Source organism: Pteropus alecto, unplaced genomic scaffold (genome assembly GCF_000325575.1).
Source record: "Pteropus alecto unplaced genomic scaffold, ASM32557v1 scaffold483, whole genome shotgun sequence".
Taxonomy (NCBI): Eukaryota; Metazoa; Chordata; class Mammalia; order Chiroptera; family Pteropodidae; genus Pteropus; species Pteropus alecto.
In genome coordinates, this window is record NW_006433384.1 from 141,443 (window position 1) to 158,069 (window position 16,627).

The following is a 16,627-nucleotide window of genomic DNA, read 5'->3' on the forward strand; positions in this document are numbered from 1 at the left end:
TTTGTGGTACTTTTTTGATGATTGTTTCAATTTCCATACTGCTGTTCAGTCTATTTAGATTTTCCAGTTCTTCTTGATTCAGTCAGGGAAGGTTATATATTTCCAAGAAATTGTCTATCTCTTCTAGGTTATTAAATTTGGTGTTATTTACTTTTTCATAATATTTTTGTATAATCCTTTTTTGCTGTGTCTGTCATAATTTCCCCTCTTTCTTCCCTGATTTTGTTTGTGTCCTTTTTCTTTTTTCTTTAGTGAGTCTAGCCAGGGATTTGTCAATTTTATAAAGCTTCTCAAAGAACCAGCCCTTTGTTACATTTATTTTTTTTCTATTGTTTTTTTGTTTGTTTGTTTTCAATTTCATTTATATCTGCTTTAATTTTGATTATTTCTTTCCTTCTGCTGGCTTTAGGCTTCATTTGTTCTTCCTTTTCTAGTTTTTAAAGACGAAGCATTAGGTTATTTGGGTTCATTCTTGTTTTTGAAGATAGGCCTGCAATGATATGAACTTTCCTCTTATGTCCGCTTTTGCCGTGTCCGAAAAGTTTTGTTATGTTGTACTATCATTATCATTCGTTTCTATGTATCTCTTGATCTCTTATTTCTTCTCTGACCCACTTATTCTTCAGTAGCATGTTCTTTAATCTCCATGTATTTGTGGTTCTTACTGCTTTCTTTTTGAAGATGATTTCTAGTTTCAAAGCATTATGATCAGAGAAAATGGTTCGTATGATTTCAACCATCTTATATTTGTTGAGGCTATCGCTGTGTCCCAGCACATGGTCAATCCTTGAGACTATTCCATGTGCACTGGAGAAGAATGTATAAGCAGCTGTTTTGGGATGGAAGGCTCTGTAAATGTCAATTATGTCCAGGTGCTCTAATGTGTCATTTAAGGATGTTATTTCCTTATTGACTTTCTGTGTGGATGACCTGTCCATATCCAACAGTGGGGTATTCAGGTCCTCTATTACGATAATCTTTTGGTCTGTTTCTCTCTTTAATTCTGTTAGTATTTCAGGGTTCCTATGAATGGGAGCATAGATATTAATAAATGTTATGTCTTCTTGGTGCATGACTCCTTTCATTATTTATGAAGTGTCCCTCAGTATCTTTCTTTACCTTTTTTAGTCTGAAGTCTATTTCGTCTGATATTAGTTCCACTACTCTTGCTTTTCTCTGAATGTCATTTGCTTGAAGTATCATTTTCCACCCTTTCGCTTTGAGTCTATATTTGTCTTTGGAGGTGAGATGTGTCTCCTGGAGGTAGCATATGGTTGGGTTTTGTTTTTTGATCAATTCTGCAACTCTGTGCCTTTTGATTGGTGAGTTCAGTCCATTTACGTTTAGGGTGATTACTGAAATATGAGGTCTCATTATAGCCATTTTATCTTTGCTTTCTGATAGCTCAGTGTTTCTGTATTCATTTTTTTGGCTGGCTTTTGCGGGTTTTCCCTCTGGTTCTTCTTGTTTTATGTTACATACTTCAGTTCTGAGTCTTTGGTGTTTGGTTACCATTATGAATATGTAAAGGATAGTTATACATATATATACAGTTGTCCATTTTCTTCTGCATGTGCTTTATCTCCACTCCCCTTTACAAATTTGGATCTTCGAATCCTCTCCTTTTCAGTCATTGTTATCTCAATTTGTCCCTATGTTTGCTGAACATTCATTACTATCTTGCTGTAGAAATTCTCTTCTTATTATTTAAGCTTATAATGCCCTGTTCCTAGTAAGGGTTGCACTCCTCTGCTTCTATTTGCCTGATAGTCACTTTACTCCTAATTATGTTTTGTTTGTTTGTTTGTTTTTGTCATTTTATTTTAGGTAAGCTGATCTCTTTCAGTATTTCCTGCAGTTCAGGCCTCCTAATGGAGAATTCCCTCAATTTTTATATGTCTGAAAAGGTCTTGATTTCTCCTTCATATCTAAAGGAGAGCTTACCTGGATACATTATTCTTGGCTGGTATTTCCTTTCACTTAATAGTCTGAATATTTGATTCCACTCCTTTCTGGCTTTTAAGGTTTATACTGAGAAGTCTGATAATAATCTAATGGGTTTTCCTTTATAAGTTACCATCTTCTTTTCCCTGGCCGTCCTGAGAATTCTGTCTTTGTCAATGATTTTTGATAATTTTAATGCAATGTGTCTTGGTGAAGGCTTTTCTGGGTTAAGCTAACTGGGTGTTCTGTTGACTTCTTGAATTCCAAGCTCCAGCTCATTTCTTAGATTTGGGAAATTCTCATCAACTATTTGTCTGAAAATGCTCTCTGATCCCTGCTTTTTCTCTCTCCTCCTGGAATACCCATTATTCTTATCTTTCCTTTCCTGATGGCGTCAGCTAGTTCTTGTATTTGTCTTTCATTATTTTTAATTCTTTAGTCTCTCTCTTCCTTCTGAATTATTTATATATTTCTGTCTTTGATATCACTTATTTTTTCCCCCATTTGGTCTACTCTATTTTCCAAGCTTGCTATTTCATTCTGTTATCTCTTTTACTGTGTTCTTCATCTCCAGAAGTTCTATTTGGTTCTTTTTGAGGGTTTCAATCTCCTTGCTCTGCTCATCCAATTGTTTTTTCAATTCCTGAAATTGTTGATATGACTTGTTTCGGAACTCGCTTAGTTTTTTCTGAAGTACCATCCTGAATTCTCTCATTTAAGTTGCATATTTCTATGTCTGTAAGCTTATTTTCTGGAGATATTTCTCTTTCTTCCTGAGATGCCTTGCCACCTTGGTTGTTCATGATGTTTAATGGACTATTTCTCTGCCTGGGCATTAATGGAAATGAATCCTGTTTTTTCCAGAAAGAAATTCTATTATATAAAGGTCTCTCTTTAGCCTGCTGCAAAGAAGGCACTTTTCTTTTGGTTTCCAGTAGTTGGCGTGTAAGCCTCTTTGATCCTTGCTTTATATAAATCCTTAATAATGTCTTTATATAATGCCTTTATTTTCTTGTAAATATTTAATCACACTCGCTACCCTCAGTCTCAGTCCCTGTCAATGTTAGCAACAGTTTTGGTAGCGTTTGCTGAGATTCCCCTGGGGTTCCGCAATATTCATTCTCAGAGGGTATGGGGGGACAGGCCCTCTGGGTTGTCGAACAGGGCCTGTAGCTCAGCCTTGGTTTTGCAACCGTGGCCAGTAAAAATCAACTGTTTTTTCTCTGCCATCCCTGCTTCTCTGCTTTCTGCCTCGATGATTGGGCCCTGCCACCAGCCACATGGAGCTCACAGCTCTCCCAGGCAGGGCTGTTTAGGGACTCGCCGCACCTTCTACCCTCCTCCACCTCTTACAAGGAGCTCGGGCTGCGAGCACGGCTTTGTTCTTTCTCCCAATCCACCACCAGACACCCAGGGTTCTGACCTGTAGTAGCTCTTTAGCGCAGATCCCACTCCCAGACGTGCCGGTGTGCAGTCTGGGTGTTTTTTGTTCAGTTTTAGATGTTCAGTTTATTGTTGTTTCAAGGGGAGGGATGTAGGGATGGCTATCACTCCTCATGTTTCTCCAAAAAAAACCTCTTTATTCATATTTTTGATACATATTTTTTCTTCTTCTTAAAGAAGTTCTTCCAATATTTTCTATAATACTGGTGGTGATGCACTCTTTTAGCTTTTTCTTATCTGGGAAGCTCTTTCTCTCTCCTTTAATCCTAAATACTAGCTTTGCTGGGTAGAGTAATTTGGTTCTGGGATTTCATCACTTTGAATATTGTGTACCAAGCCCTTCAGGCCTGCAAAGTTTCTGTTGAGATACTGCATGACAGTCTTATGGGAGCTCCTTTATAGATAACTAATTGATTTTCTCTTGCTGCTTTTAACATTATTTCTTTGAATTTACCCTTTGGCATTTTAATTATGATGTGTCTTGGTGTGGGCCTCTTTGGGTTCATCTTGTTTGAGGCTCTCTTAATTTCTTGGGGTCATTTGTCTATATCCTTCACCAGGCTAGGGGAGTTTTCAGTCATTATTTCTTAAAATAGTCTCTCAATTCCTTGCTCTCTCTTCTCCTTCTGGCACCCCTATGATGTGAATGTTGTTATGCTTAATGTTGTTCCAGAGGCTCCTTAAATTATCTTCATTTTTTTTGTATTCTTTTTTCTTGTTGATGTTCTGATGGGGTGTCCTCTGCTACCCCATCCTCTACACTGGTGATTATATCATCTGCTTCATCCAATCTGTTGATTCTCTCTAATGTACTCTTCATCTCAGATATTATATCCTTCATTTCCAGTTGGTTTCTTTTTATGTTTTCTATCTCTTTGTTAAAGTTCTCACTGAGTTCATCTACTCTTCTCTTAAGTTCTTTAAGCATCCTTATACCTATTTCATTGAACATCCTTATAACTGGTGTTTTTACCTCTGCATCTGGTTGATTGTTTGTCTCCATTTTGGTGAACTCTTTTCCTGGAGCTTGTTCTGTTCTTTCATGTGTGACATGCTCCTTTGTCTCTCCATTTTGGCTGCTTCTCTGTGCCTGTTTCTATGTATTAGGTAGAGCTCCTAAGTCTCTTGGTCTTAGTAGAATGGCTTTATGTAGTAGGTGTCCTGTGAGCCCAGTGGTATGGTCCTGGGAGGGGTCTAGCTGCAGGATGAGTTCAGCACAGCCTGTTCCCTGCCTGAAACCACATGGCAAGAGTCACTAAATAATCCACAGATAGCTGCCATTGTGCTGGGCTTATAGGTGCCTTGAGAGATCAAGCCAGAAACCTAGGCCAGTTGCCTCTGGTGTGGGGCTTGGTGCTGCTCAGCAAGAGGTACAGGTCATGATGCCAGATGCTGCTTCTTTGGGTTTTGTAAGCCTTTGAGGTATTTTAGGAAACTCCAGAGCAAGAGCCAAGACAGACCATTTGTATGGATAAAACAATGGAAGCGGCTTGGGTGGGCCCATAAGTTGGGATAGGTAGAGTCTCAAGGAATTACCTTGGTGGATCAATCTGTGTTATCCAGATTGATGGAGACTCAGATATGGTGACACCTGCACCCATCGACTGGGAAGGAAGTGGGCTCAACAGAGGAACAATGTATACTTCCTGCACTTCTGTCTGGGAGAAAGTCGCCCTTCCAGCCCTTGCCCTGAAGCACGATGACTCGGTATCTCCCTGTCTGTCCCTGGTGCTCATCAAGTAGCTGCCCCCACGTTGAAGCTCAGAGAGAGTGAGTCTTTCAGTGTGTAAGTCCAGGCATGGGCCCTTTTAGAGGAATGCCTGAAACTCCCGCAGCCTTCTGTCTCACTCAGCCATAATCTCCACTGGTTTTCACAGTCAAAGGTTGTGGTGACTTCTCTTCCTGGCACTGGAACCCTGGGCTGCAAAGCCCAGCATGGGGCTAGGACCCCTCACTCTTCAGGTGGGAGAGGGGGGATTTGCATCAAGGTAACCCTCTTGATTCTCGACTGCCACATGTGGTTGTGAGACCAGGCTATTTTGTGCCTCCGCCTTTCCTATCGGTTTGAGGTGGCCTTTCCTACTGGTTTGAGGTGACCTTTTATTTTTGTCCTTAGCTGTAGGGGTTCTGTTCAGCCAAAGCTCAGGCAACAATGAGTGCTGGTTGCTCTGTATTTTCATTTTAATTTTGGTATGTCCCAATAATTTCAATTAAAAAAAAAAGATTAAAAATATGAAAGGATTAGGGACATGCAGTATCCAGGAAGTATTAAGGGCTAATAAATCTTATTTACCCTATAGCAAGGCTAATAATAAAACTCTTAGTTTAAATAACCTTAAGATTTCTCTTGGCAAAATAAAACATTATCATTTATGTGAATAAGATATTTTTCTACCTGTATTTAGTTAAACATGTACCTCCAAACTTCAAAAGAGGCCAACCAGAGTTCAATTATGCAAGTATTGTCCTTTGGATCCTAATATATAAATGTGTATCATTTATGTTCTTGTTTAACTCCCTCATCCTAATTATACACATGTATAAACCCAAATACACATACATATCCCTTAAAACTTACTGTGAGAATTCATATGCTTACAACTAATTTAGAAATAATAAAAAATAACAGTCAAGAGAAATCAATAATTGAGATATATAATACAGATGTTGCAAAGCACAATAAAGTCCAAAATCACAAGAGGGAAGACTGGAAGGACGCCAAAAATTCAATGTACTAGCACAAAGATTTTAATTAACTTGGTAACTTACTGCAGATCGCTCCAAGAAGAACTGATGAAACTCAAGGAAGATGCGACGAGTCTCCTTGGAATTGGTCTGTTTATAAAGGTCTGAATAGAGATAACAGAGCTGTAGTAGAGAAAAAAATGAAAAAGAAAAAGTGAGAAATCTTGAAAAATGTAATCTGTTAGATTCTCATACAGTAGGAATGTTTGGAACAGGTAGGTCACTATAAACAATGCAGTTATTACAATAAAACAAAGTCTTTAAAAAACAAACTAATAACATTTTAAGTATCATATCTATCCTTATATGTTTAAAAAACTGAAAGAAGTCTATTTATCTTACAGAAGTGAAAAGTTTTATGTTTTATGAATCAATATAAAAACTCTGAATTGGCTAAACTGTAAATATATTACCAATGTTGCAGGGTCAAATTGTGAAACTACATGGTGTAAGAAAACCGCCAAGTGAGCAGGGCGAGATTTTAGCAGTTCAATGCTCTGAAAACAGCTGCACTGTCCATTGATCTAGAAAAAGAAATTATTATACATCAATAACTCCAGCATACAAATGCAAAATGAAATGTAAGCTCAATTAAACACAACTATCCAAATTACACTTTGATCTACCCTAAAAAAATTCAAAAATTTAAAAATTTCACTAGAATTTCTTAGCAACATAGGCTATGGAATCTCTTCCTCTGAAAATTAATAATCTTTTGGGGATAGGCTGGAAGAAAGACCATTTTGGGAGGATGCAAGCTTAAAAGATAATTATTAAGGAGCTGAGATGTCTAAAAATCAATTTGTAAACAACTACCTAACAACACTTCTAAAAATGTAATGGAAGGTCTTATCCTAATCAAATAGCTGTTTTCCTTTTATTTTTGGCTAATTACAGAAATGGTGGTAGGAAATGGAGTTGTACGATTTTAAATAAGATACTTCCTAGAATACTTGCATATTCCCCAATTACACTGTAAACAGAAAACAGTAATAGTTAAACTTAGGTAACCCAGAATCACAATTTTCATATAATTTTTCATTTAAATAAAATAAGAATAAAGTTAATCTAAACGAACAATACCAAATCTATATAATCTCTTTCAGAAAATACAAGAGGAGGTAACACTTCTTAACTTATTCTAGGAGGCCAGCATTACCCAACTATCAAAACCAGACAAAGAAATTACAAAAACAAAACAAAACAACTACATACCAATATCCCCTATAAAAACAGATACAAAAATCCTCAGCAAAATAATAGCAAATTGAATCTGGCAATATATATAAAGGAAAATACATTATGACCAATTAGGGTTTATCGCCGGAATGTAATGCTGGCTCAACATGCTAATATCAATCAAATTAATTTACCATATTAGGAGTCCAGGTCAAAAAAAACCATATAAGCATCTCAATTATTCAACAAAATTCAACATCTATTCATAATAAAAACTCTCAGCAAACCAGGAATAGAAGGAAACATCCTTAATCTATAATAAAAGTTATCTACAAAAAACCAACAGCTAACATCATACTTTACAATAAAAGACTGAATGCTTTCTCCCTGAAATCAGAAATAAGGCAAAGATGTCCTGTCTCACCACTCTCACCACTCCAATTCAACCTCATACTGGAAGTCCTAATCAGTGCAATAAAGATAATAAGAAATAAAAGATAAATAGATTGAAAATAAGAAAATAAAAATTGCCTCTACTCATAAACATGATGGTTGTCTATGTAGAAAATCCCAGAAAGTTATTTTAAAAAGCTCCTAGAAGTAGCATGTGAATTTATTAGCAAGACCAAGGACATGAATCAAGCCAATCATATTCCTATATACCATCAACAAACAACTGGAATTTGGAATTTAAAAAAAAAAAAAAACCTTTACAACGAAACCGCCCTCTCCCAAAATAAAGTACTTAGGTATAAATCAATGACCTCTTACTAGTTTTTAATAAATTAAAAAGTAATTTCTATAGGTTAAAGCCAAAGTAAGCAATTAACCCATGCAATTAACCAAGTTATCTTAATTCTAATATTTAGCTTCGGATTCTTAAAAATACAATGACAATCTCCAGGAAGTGTTCATTTTTGCAACAAACATCTCATAAAATTAATGATGTTTTTCAGAAAAAACACTGTCACCTGTTCATGTTCAGTACCAAAATCATCATCCTCTGCTCCAATAATATGAGGTGCTATACGGGTTGAGGGACTCCCGATAAGTGGTTGAGTGTCCTGGTAATATTTAGAGAAAAGAAACAGAAAAATTATCTGGTCATCGAATTCAGAGAAAGAATAAAGTCAAACCATTAAGAAGACATGGTTCATTGAACGGGAGGGATTTCTTTTATTTTTTTATGTACTTTATTTTTAAAGAAATGGTTCTCAAATTTTCAAGGCCATGAATCACTTTCCCAAAAAAAAACCACAACAGTATTTTTGGGTTGGGGGGAGACATTCCCTTCAAAAGTAGTAAATACCCTTTGGTTACCATACTCTTGGTTATCTGATTCTAATCACTCTCATATAATAAATGTATTTCATCTATTATTATATATATATCTAGACCTTGTTACAGAAAGAAAGTTGGCTTACAAAGTTTAAATTTTTAAAGTTAGATTTTAAAAAGTGAGTGAAGACCACAGGACAAAGGACAAATAAGAGTAGAAATGATAAGACAAAGTTAGCAGAGAGGTTAATATAAAGATTTCTATTAATGTCACAGAGCTGAAGGCTGTCAATGAACCCCATATTTTCATTTTTAATTATATTTCATAAGTGCATAACGCAGGGTTTTTCAACCCTGGCACTGTTGATATTTTGGGCTAGATAATTCGTTGTTGTGGGAGCTGTCCTGTGCATTGTAAGGTATTTAGCAGCATCCTTGCCCTCTACCAGATGCCAGTAGCAGCCCTCCAGTCATGAAAATCAAAAATGTTTCCAAACACTGCCAAATGTCCTGAGAAACAAATTCACTCGTGGTTGCTGATCACTGGCAAAATGAAAAAAATTTAAAAAATAAAAAATTAAAGTAATCAATCACACAAGACACTGCTATAGAAAGAAAACAAAATTATAAAAATAAACGGGTTGGCAGATCTCACTCCATGTTAACAGATGTCAACTCATTTACAACGTTATATTTAGCATAGAAAACGCAATATAGAGGCATTAATGTAGAATGTAAAAAATACGAGATGTTTGAAGTTCACAAACACTAATACCAAAGACCATATAGTACTAAAATAAATAAAAATTTTGGAATAAATAGAAAAGAATGAGTTTGGCTTAATTCTAACAGCAGTTGAACATGTGGGATCTGTAGCTAAGCAAAGGGAGTGGGGCTATAATGATTTGGGAGTCATCTGCAAAGTAGCTAAAGTTAAAATTATGTACATAGACCCAACAAGTTATAAATTGAGTAAATAATATATAGCTGTAGTTTTTCCTCCTTAAGTGTATCCCAACGCTATGTATTTGCATCTTCTAAAATTAATTCGGCCCTTTTTACTACTTGTGTTTTAAACCTCAAGACTGTAATTACTTAAGAAAAAATCAGGTGAAACAATAGAAATTTGTTTTGAGTAGTAGACAACTCTTAATTTTATAGCTGATTAGATTTCTGATTTTTCAACGGTCCTTACGTTGCTATTAGTCAATGTGTCGCAATATGTTAAGTCTTTTACTATAAAACTTCATACAAGTCTAATCAAAAAATAAAATCAGAATGTGAAAAGTATTCAATTAAAAATATGCATGACCTGACATTTCTGCTTCTGAGTATATGCCAAAAAGAATTGAAAGAACTTAAACAAATATTTGCACAGTCATGTTCATAGTAGCATTTATTCACAATAGCCAAAAGATAGAAACAAGCCAAGTGTTCACTGACAAATGAATGGATAAACAAAATGTGGTATATATATCCAATGAATTATTATTTGGCCTTAAAAAGGAAAAAAATTCTTATACATGCTACAACATGGATGAACCTGAAAGACATGCTAAATGAAATAGTCTGGTCACAAAAGGATAAATATCGTATGACTCTACTTAAATGAGGTTCTCAGAGTAGTCAAATTCATAAAGACAAAGTAGAATGATGGTTGTCAGAGGCTCAGGGAGATAATAATGGAGAGTTAGTGTTTAATAAGCACCAAGTTTCAGTTGAGGGAAGATGAAAAAGTTCTATAGATAAATGTTATGATGACTGTACAAGGTGAATGTAAGTTAATTTCAACGAACTGTATACTTTAAAATAAATGGTAAATTTTATGTTATGTATATTTTACTATAATAAAAAGACAACAAACCACCTAATAATACTAACTATGGAGTAACTCAATTTATCAAAAATTTATTAAGTTCCTTTAAAGTTTAAGCTTTCTCTCAAAAAAAAAAAAAGAATATACAAATAGCAGATATCTGTCACTTAGATATTAAAAAAGCACTATCGTTTAATGGATTTCATACTCACAGTATCCTGAATTACTTCATTTTTCTCTGTGTTTTCTTCTAGAGAAATCCTCTCTTTCAGGCCACTCTTGGGACTCTATTAAAAAAAAAAAAAAAAAAGATATTCCATTCCTTTCAATAGGTCTGCCAAAAGGAGATAAGAAAAAACAGTCCTTATCTCTATGGAAGAATAACGTTCTGAATTTCATATATGTATTTGAAACTACTAAATATCTTTCATATAATACCTGGCTCTGCTACATTTTTCCTGACTTTGGCAAATCATTTATTTTCTTAGTCTTTTAGTTTTTTATTGCTAAAACAATATAGAACCAATAGAATAGTTCTACTTCATCTCCAAGCCCGAAGGCTAATTTCTACCAATTAACTCTAGATATGTTACATATCTCAAACTCATTATGCCAAAAAAAATAAAATATTATTTTTATCCATCTTTTCTAACCCCTTTGTCCCAAACTATTCTATCCAAATTAAAAGCACTTTGGCCTATTTACATGAATAAAATTAAGCTTTTAATTTTCTGTTGCTACCTCATGTGAAACTGATAGATTTTAATAAAATTTTTTTATTTAAAAAAATGGTATATTTGCAATGAGCTAATATAAAACACAAACAATATGATACACAGAATTTCAATGCTGGGGGATGAGGAATACCCCAAAGCAATGGGAGCATTCTTCAGAGCAACTGAAAATGAGGCAAAAGGGGTTTTTGTGTGAATGCCAATAAATAGAATACATGCTATTTATTCATATACCCAGAAACCACAAGAAAGAACTAACAGTAGTTTCAAAAATAAGCTCCGCTTTAGAGAAATGGGTAACTTTGGGTCTTGAACAAGAGATATAAAAGACAAATCTAGAAAAATACTGGGGAATCACGTCAAAAGAAAATCTAAGGAGGCCACTGGCCAAAAAAAAAGGGAAAATTTAAGCATCAAAAATAATGATTGCAACAAACCAAAGCACAATAAGCAAGAACGTCAGAATCTATGAATTCAAAATATCATACACATGCGTGCATGCATGTAAGGTCACAATGGTAACCTTTGGACTTGTTAGAGTACGACCTCTTCTGAAAACATACATAAAAGAAAAGAATCAAGCATTTGTCCCACCTTTCCTGTATAAGCTATATTTTAGTATAATCTACAAACTAGTAAGGGAAATTATTCTTCATAAAGTAATTCCATCTGATACAGAAAAAATGACAAAACTATATCATCATTTTGAAACAACTAATTAAATAATGGATGCAGGCATTTTGATCAACAGCAGGCATAAGAACTTAATGGAAAACTTTATAATGAAGAAATCATGCTGACATCACCTTACACAAACTTAGGGTCACATATACAAAAATTAAAAGCACTGATTCAAAAGATAAAAACACTGATTGGTTCCTACAATCTTAATATAATACAACTGAAACAAACATGGAAATCCATCAACTAAAAGAAGCACATTTTAGCTTCAAATAGACACATGTAGGAATTAAGCTAGTTTGTATTGTGTTCAGTAAATATATCATCTCTCTTTATGCAATCAATACCTCACCTCTCACCTGGATTTCCACAATATCCATTTATTTATTTGGTCTCAGTTTCCTCATCTATCAAATGGTGATATTGCTTCTCGAAGATTATTATGAGAGTTAAAAAGAGTATCTACAAAGCATTCGGTACAACTGCTGACACAAAGCAGGTATTCAATAAATGGTAACTATTAGCAATTCACCACACATTTGTTAAGTTCCTACTAAGCCAAGCAGTCTTCTTACAAATCTCCTAGTCTCTTTATTCTACTTCTTTTTCCACACTGACATGTTTCTGATTGTGCCTCTCTTTTGCAATGCAAAATAAAGCTGAAACTCATTAATCATTCACTGTTGTTCATTCAAGTACTTAATAAACACTGATTATGTATCAAACGGTCTTAATTCACTGGAATGCCTGTTTCTACTCTTGCCAATTCACTCTGTATTTTATAAAGTTCTATATCTAAGACACAGCTTTTATTGTAATATTCCTTTATATACAAGATAAAATCCAAATTTTTCATTTGGATCACTTGTTCTAAATTCCTACAATCTGCCCAGGCTTTGGAGACATAAAGGTAAATAAGGCAGTCCCGATGTTCTCAGACACTTTCCACTTAATGGTAGAAACAAGCCATGAAAACAGAGAGAAGTAGCACTAAAATAAAAAAGAGAATATGAGATGGATTCCCCAAAGCAGTACTGCAAGAACAAGTTGAAGCCCTTTATAATCTGGACTCAAGACTTCGTTTCTAAGAAAAACTCTAGCCATTTCATTCATAACCCTAATACACCAGTAAAATTTTCACTGCTCTCCCAAAATGTTATGCAATTTTTTATATCTCAGTGCCTTTGCTTACATTTAGAGTACTGGTACTTTATAGCTAGGCAGAGATAGATCACATACCACCTGGGTAAGTTTGGCAAATTGGTTAACTCCATTTGGCCTCGCTTTTTTATTTGGAAAGGTATGAGACTATTTCACATGACTGTTTTGAGAATGAACTAAGATAAGGAATATAAAACACTTATTATAGCACATGGTATAGCCCAATAAATGTTAGCTACTATAAATTTTTGCTTGAGTCAAAATTGAATTTTTCATTAAAACTTTTGGCCTACCCAATCATAAGACTCCTAAAACCATCTTTTAAAAATAAATAAATAAATAGATCCTCAAATTGTCCTTGCATAAAGAGCTGAGTCATTGGGTCTAAGCCTCAAAAGGTGGCTTGAAAGATGGCTTGGGCCAGTAGTTTTCCATTTTTTATTTACCACAACCTTTAATAAAAGAGAAATTTTACATTGTTAATCAGCATATGTGTGCGCGCGCGCGCGCACACACACACACACACTCACACATAAATGTGCATACAACAAAAGTCATAAGAAGTAACACTGTTTCCATATCTAAAGCACTCTTATTTCCTTTTTTTTTTTTTTTAATCCTGGTCCCAACCCGCTAAATTGATTTCATGAACCAGTTTAAAAACATTGATTTTGACTACTTTCCTCATCACTTTTAAAAAGGGTGATCTATTTTAAAGTCATTATTCCTATTACTGCATATTACTTACAAAGCACTGCTGAGTAACAGTGAACCTGGCTTTCAAGTATTCATACGACTAGGAAGCTACATCATATTCAACTTAAAATATTTTCTTATCTTTTAACAAATATCCATGTTCATCTGGCAATTTCTGGGTTAAGTCTACCTAACAGGACTAACTCTTTTCCTCTTTGTAATGGCAAAGTGCCCCATGATTCAGGACTGAGTCACTCTGACCACAAATGGAATATTGACAGGTTCTTAAAGATATCAACAATTGGCCTCTTGATTCAGTATAAAGCACTGCCATTATTAACTTCTCTACCTGCAAACAAGATGCTTGCTGAGAAATTCCATCTCTTCAAAGGAAATATTTGGCAATGGGTGTCCAAGGGAAAAAGTAAACTCTGGAATTAAAAGCTCACATCAACAGTGTCCAGAACCTCTGCATATCAAATTGCTACATTAAAGATGGCAGTGATAAAAAGTAAGTAATAAGAGAACACCTCTAATTCAAGTAAATAAGAATACAAGAAGATAAAGATATAGAACACTTACATCTGCATTGTCACTACTGGGCCAAGAAGCATCTCCACTGCTATAGTCAATTCTGCCTAGTCCATCACCAGGATCTGCTTCTACCTCACTGACTGTTAGCGTGTCACCTAAAGGCTTGGAGGATGTAACTACAGCTCCATCCTAAAACAGATTAAACACACACGCGAACACATTTAAAATAAAAACTTTTCATTATTGGCTGCATAAAGAAATATAGTTGCACTACAGTCTAATGGGAGACTGCTAAAAGTTGGCCAGTTTGATGTGATCAAGAATGCTTAAAGCTCTAAAAGTTAAAAAACATAACCGCAAATTTTGTGGTTCTATAATGGCAATGACCTTAAAGACAGTTTAGTAAAGAGAAAAAGTTCAAACTTCCACATAGAGCATAAAGATAGTTTGTTAAATTATATCATTTATATTTCTTGCCCATTTGTAAAGATTATTACACTATAACTAATATAAATTATTATAAGCTTTTAGATCAGAAACCACATTTTTACTATTCAAACAGAAAGAATGTTCTTTGCTAAGTAATAACAATACCATAAACCTGTCAACATTACTGAGGCACAATACTCAAAACTTCATCACTCAAAGTAATGAAAAAATAATGTGTAACAGAAAGTACACTAAACTGGTAAGAGACCTTAAAACTGTGTGACCTTGTATGAGTCATTTAACCAGTTTAGGACCTAGTTTTCACAACCACTGCATGATTTTTTAACTTTAAAACGAGCAGATTAGACTAGATGATCTCAAAAAATCCTTTTAGATCTATAAATCCGGCTTTCACTTATAGACCTAACTGAGGAAAAACAGCAAATCAACAGCTTTTACTCATTTTAAATGGTAAAGGCGATTAATCCATTTTGTTTTAAGATGAAATAAAAGGAACTTTCCATATCCCAAATCTGAATAGTACAGAATATAAATCTGCATGATATATAAATCCTGAGTTATTTTTATCTAATGAAACAATCATCTCCATATTTATACCTATGGAACAAATTCTGTTGAAATCTATTTTAAAATTTCAATAAAAATATAGTCATTAAGAATGTGAATGTGCTTTGAATTCATCACACTGGGCTTAAATTTCAATTCCACTGCTTTTGAGCTACATGATCTCAGACAAGTTATTTAATCAATCTGACTTTCTCTAAATGTATATGTATAATGGGGGGAAATAACAGTAGTATCTAATCTCAGTGTGCAGACTGAATAAAAAAATGCTTGTCTATGTACTTAGCACAATGCCTGTCTATTTGTAAAATCATATATTCCTATTTAAAAACATGACTGACATTCTGTTTCACAATAGCAAAATCAACCTCAAAAATATAAAGAGATGCATCCAAATACATTTTAGTAATTCATCACATCAAAGCAAAAGCACAAATTTCATTTTAAAATAATGAAACATTACATCATGAAGAAGCAAATTATCAGAAGCCCACATTTCTTTTAATTATTATTTCTAGAACATTGAACACAGGACGTTCTGTTGGGCTACGCTAGAAAAAACAACTTTAAAAAGGCAACTGCAACATTCTCTGACAAATTCTCAGAAGAATATGTTCCTGCAAAAAGCTGAGTAGCACTTTTAATAGTGATGCTACCTGAGCAGAGCCTGTGGCTTTGGATAGCTGCTCCTGTAGCTGAGGAATGTGTTTCTTGGCCTCTTGGATCTCTTTTAGCAATTTTTGTGCAGGTGCTCGATTGTAATCTTCCTGCAATAACTAAAAAGTTATAAAAATATTTTGAGAATTACTTATGTCAGGAAAGTAGAGAAAAAGTCCATTATTAATCAAATAGGTAATGGTACTGATTACAATATAGATTGACTGTGATTATGATAAAACCAATTCAACTAGGTCCACTCACATTTTGACTGACCTATGAACAGCCCTTTTATAACTTAGTACCTGTAGCCGTTCCTGTTCTTTCTGTAACATTTTTCTCAGAATTTCTACTTTCTGGTTATGAACCACGTTGTTTTCCTCCTAGAAAAAGATAAAACAAACAAACAAACAAACAAACAACCAATACAGGGAAAGTGAATCTAAAATAAGTAGCAAAAACAAGACATATAACGTTATGCTCCAGCTCCAATTTTTAATACCTGTTTTCCAGCAGTTATGAGGACAGACATTGAGAAGTGACACTTAACGATAAAAGATTACCAGGAAATTTCAGCCTTTTTCACTCTTATTAAACTAGGTTCAACAAAACATTAAATATTGATATTAGTTGGAGAAATGAAGCTGTCTTAAGTATAAAAATGACATTTTATATTTTTCCTTCTTTGGATCTTTACTATCAATCCCCATGCATGACTCAAATTCCTAGTACTTTCTATCTGAAA

The 16,627-nt window shown here is 34.5% G+C and overlaps 1 protein-coding gene across 1 annotated transcript in view; it reads right to left on the reverse strand.

Moving 5' to 3' along the window:
- ARHGEF12 (Rho guanine nucleotide exchange factor 12) overlaps positions 1–16,627 on the reverse strand; it is an 81,194-nt gene that overhangs the window by 44,087 nt on the left and 20,480 nt on the right. The window contains exons 8-14 of the mRNA XM_025044264.1: positions 16,188–16,265; positions 15,882–16,001; positions 14,260–14,400; positions 10,618–10,692; positions 8,283–8,375; positions 6,546–6,656; positions 6,157–6,255 (exon numbers count right to left, since the gene is read on the reverse strand). Coding sequence (XP_024900032.1) covers positions 6,157–6,255; positions 6,546–6,656; positions 8,283–8,375; positions 10,618–10,692; positions 14,260–14,400; positions 15,882–16,001; positions 16,188–16,265 — 717 coding nt within the window. The remainder of the gene's footprint in view (positions 1–6,156; positions 6,256–6,545; positions 6,657–8,282; positions 8,376–10,617; positions 10,693–14,259; positions 14,401–15,881; positions 16,002–16,187; positions 16,266–16,627) is intronic.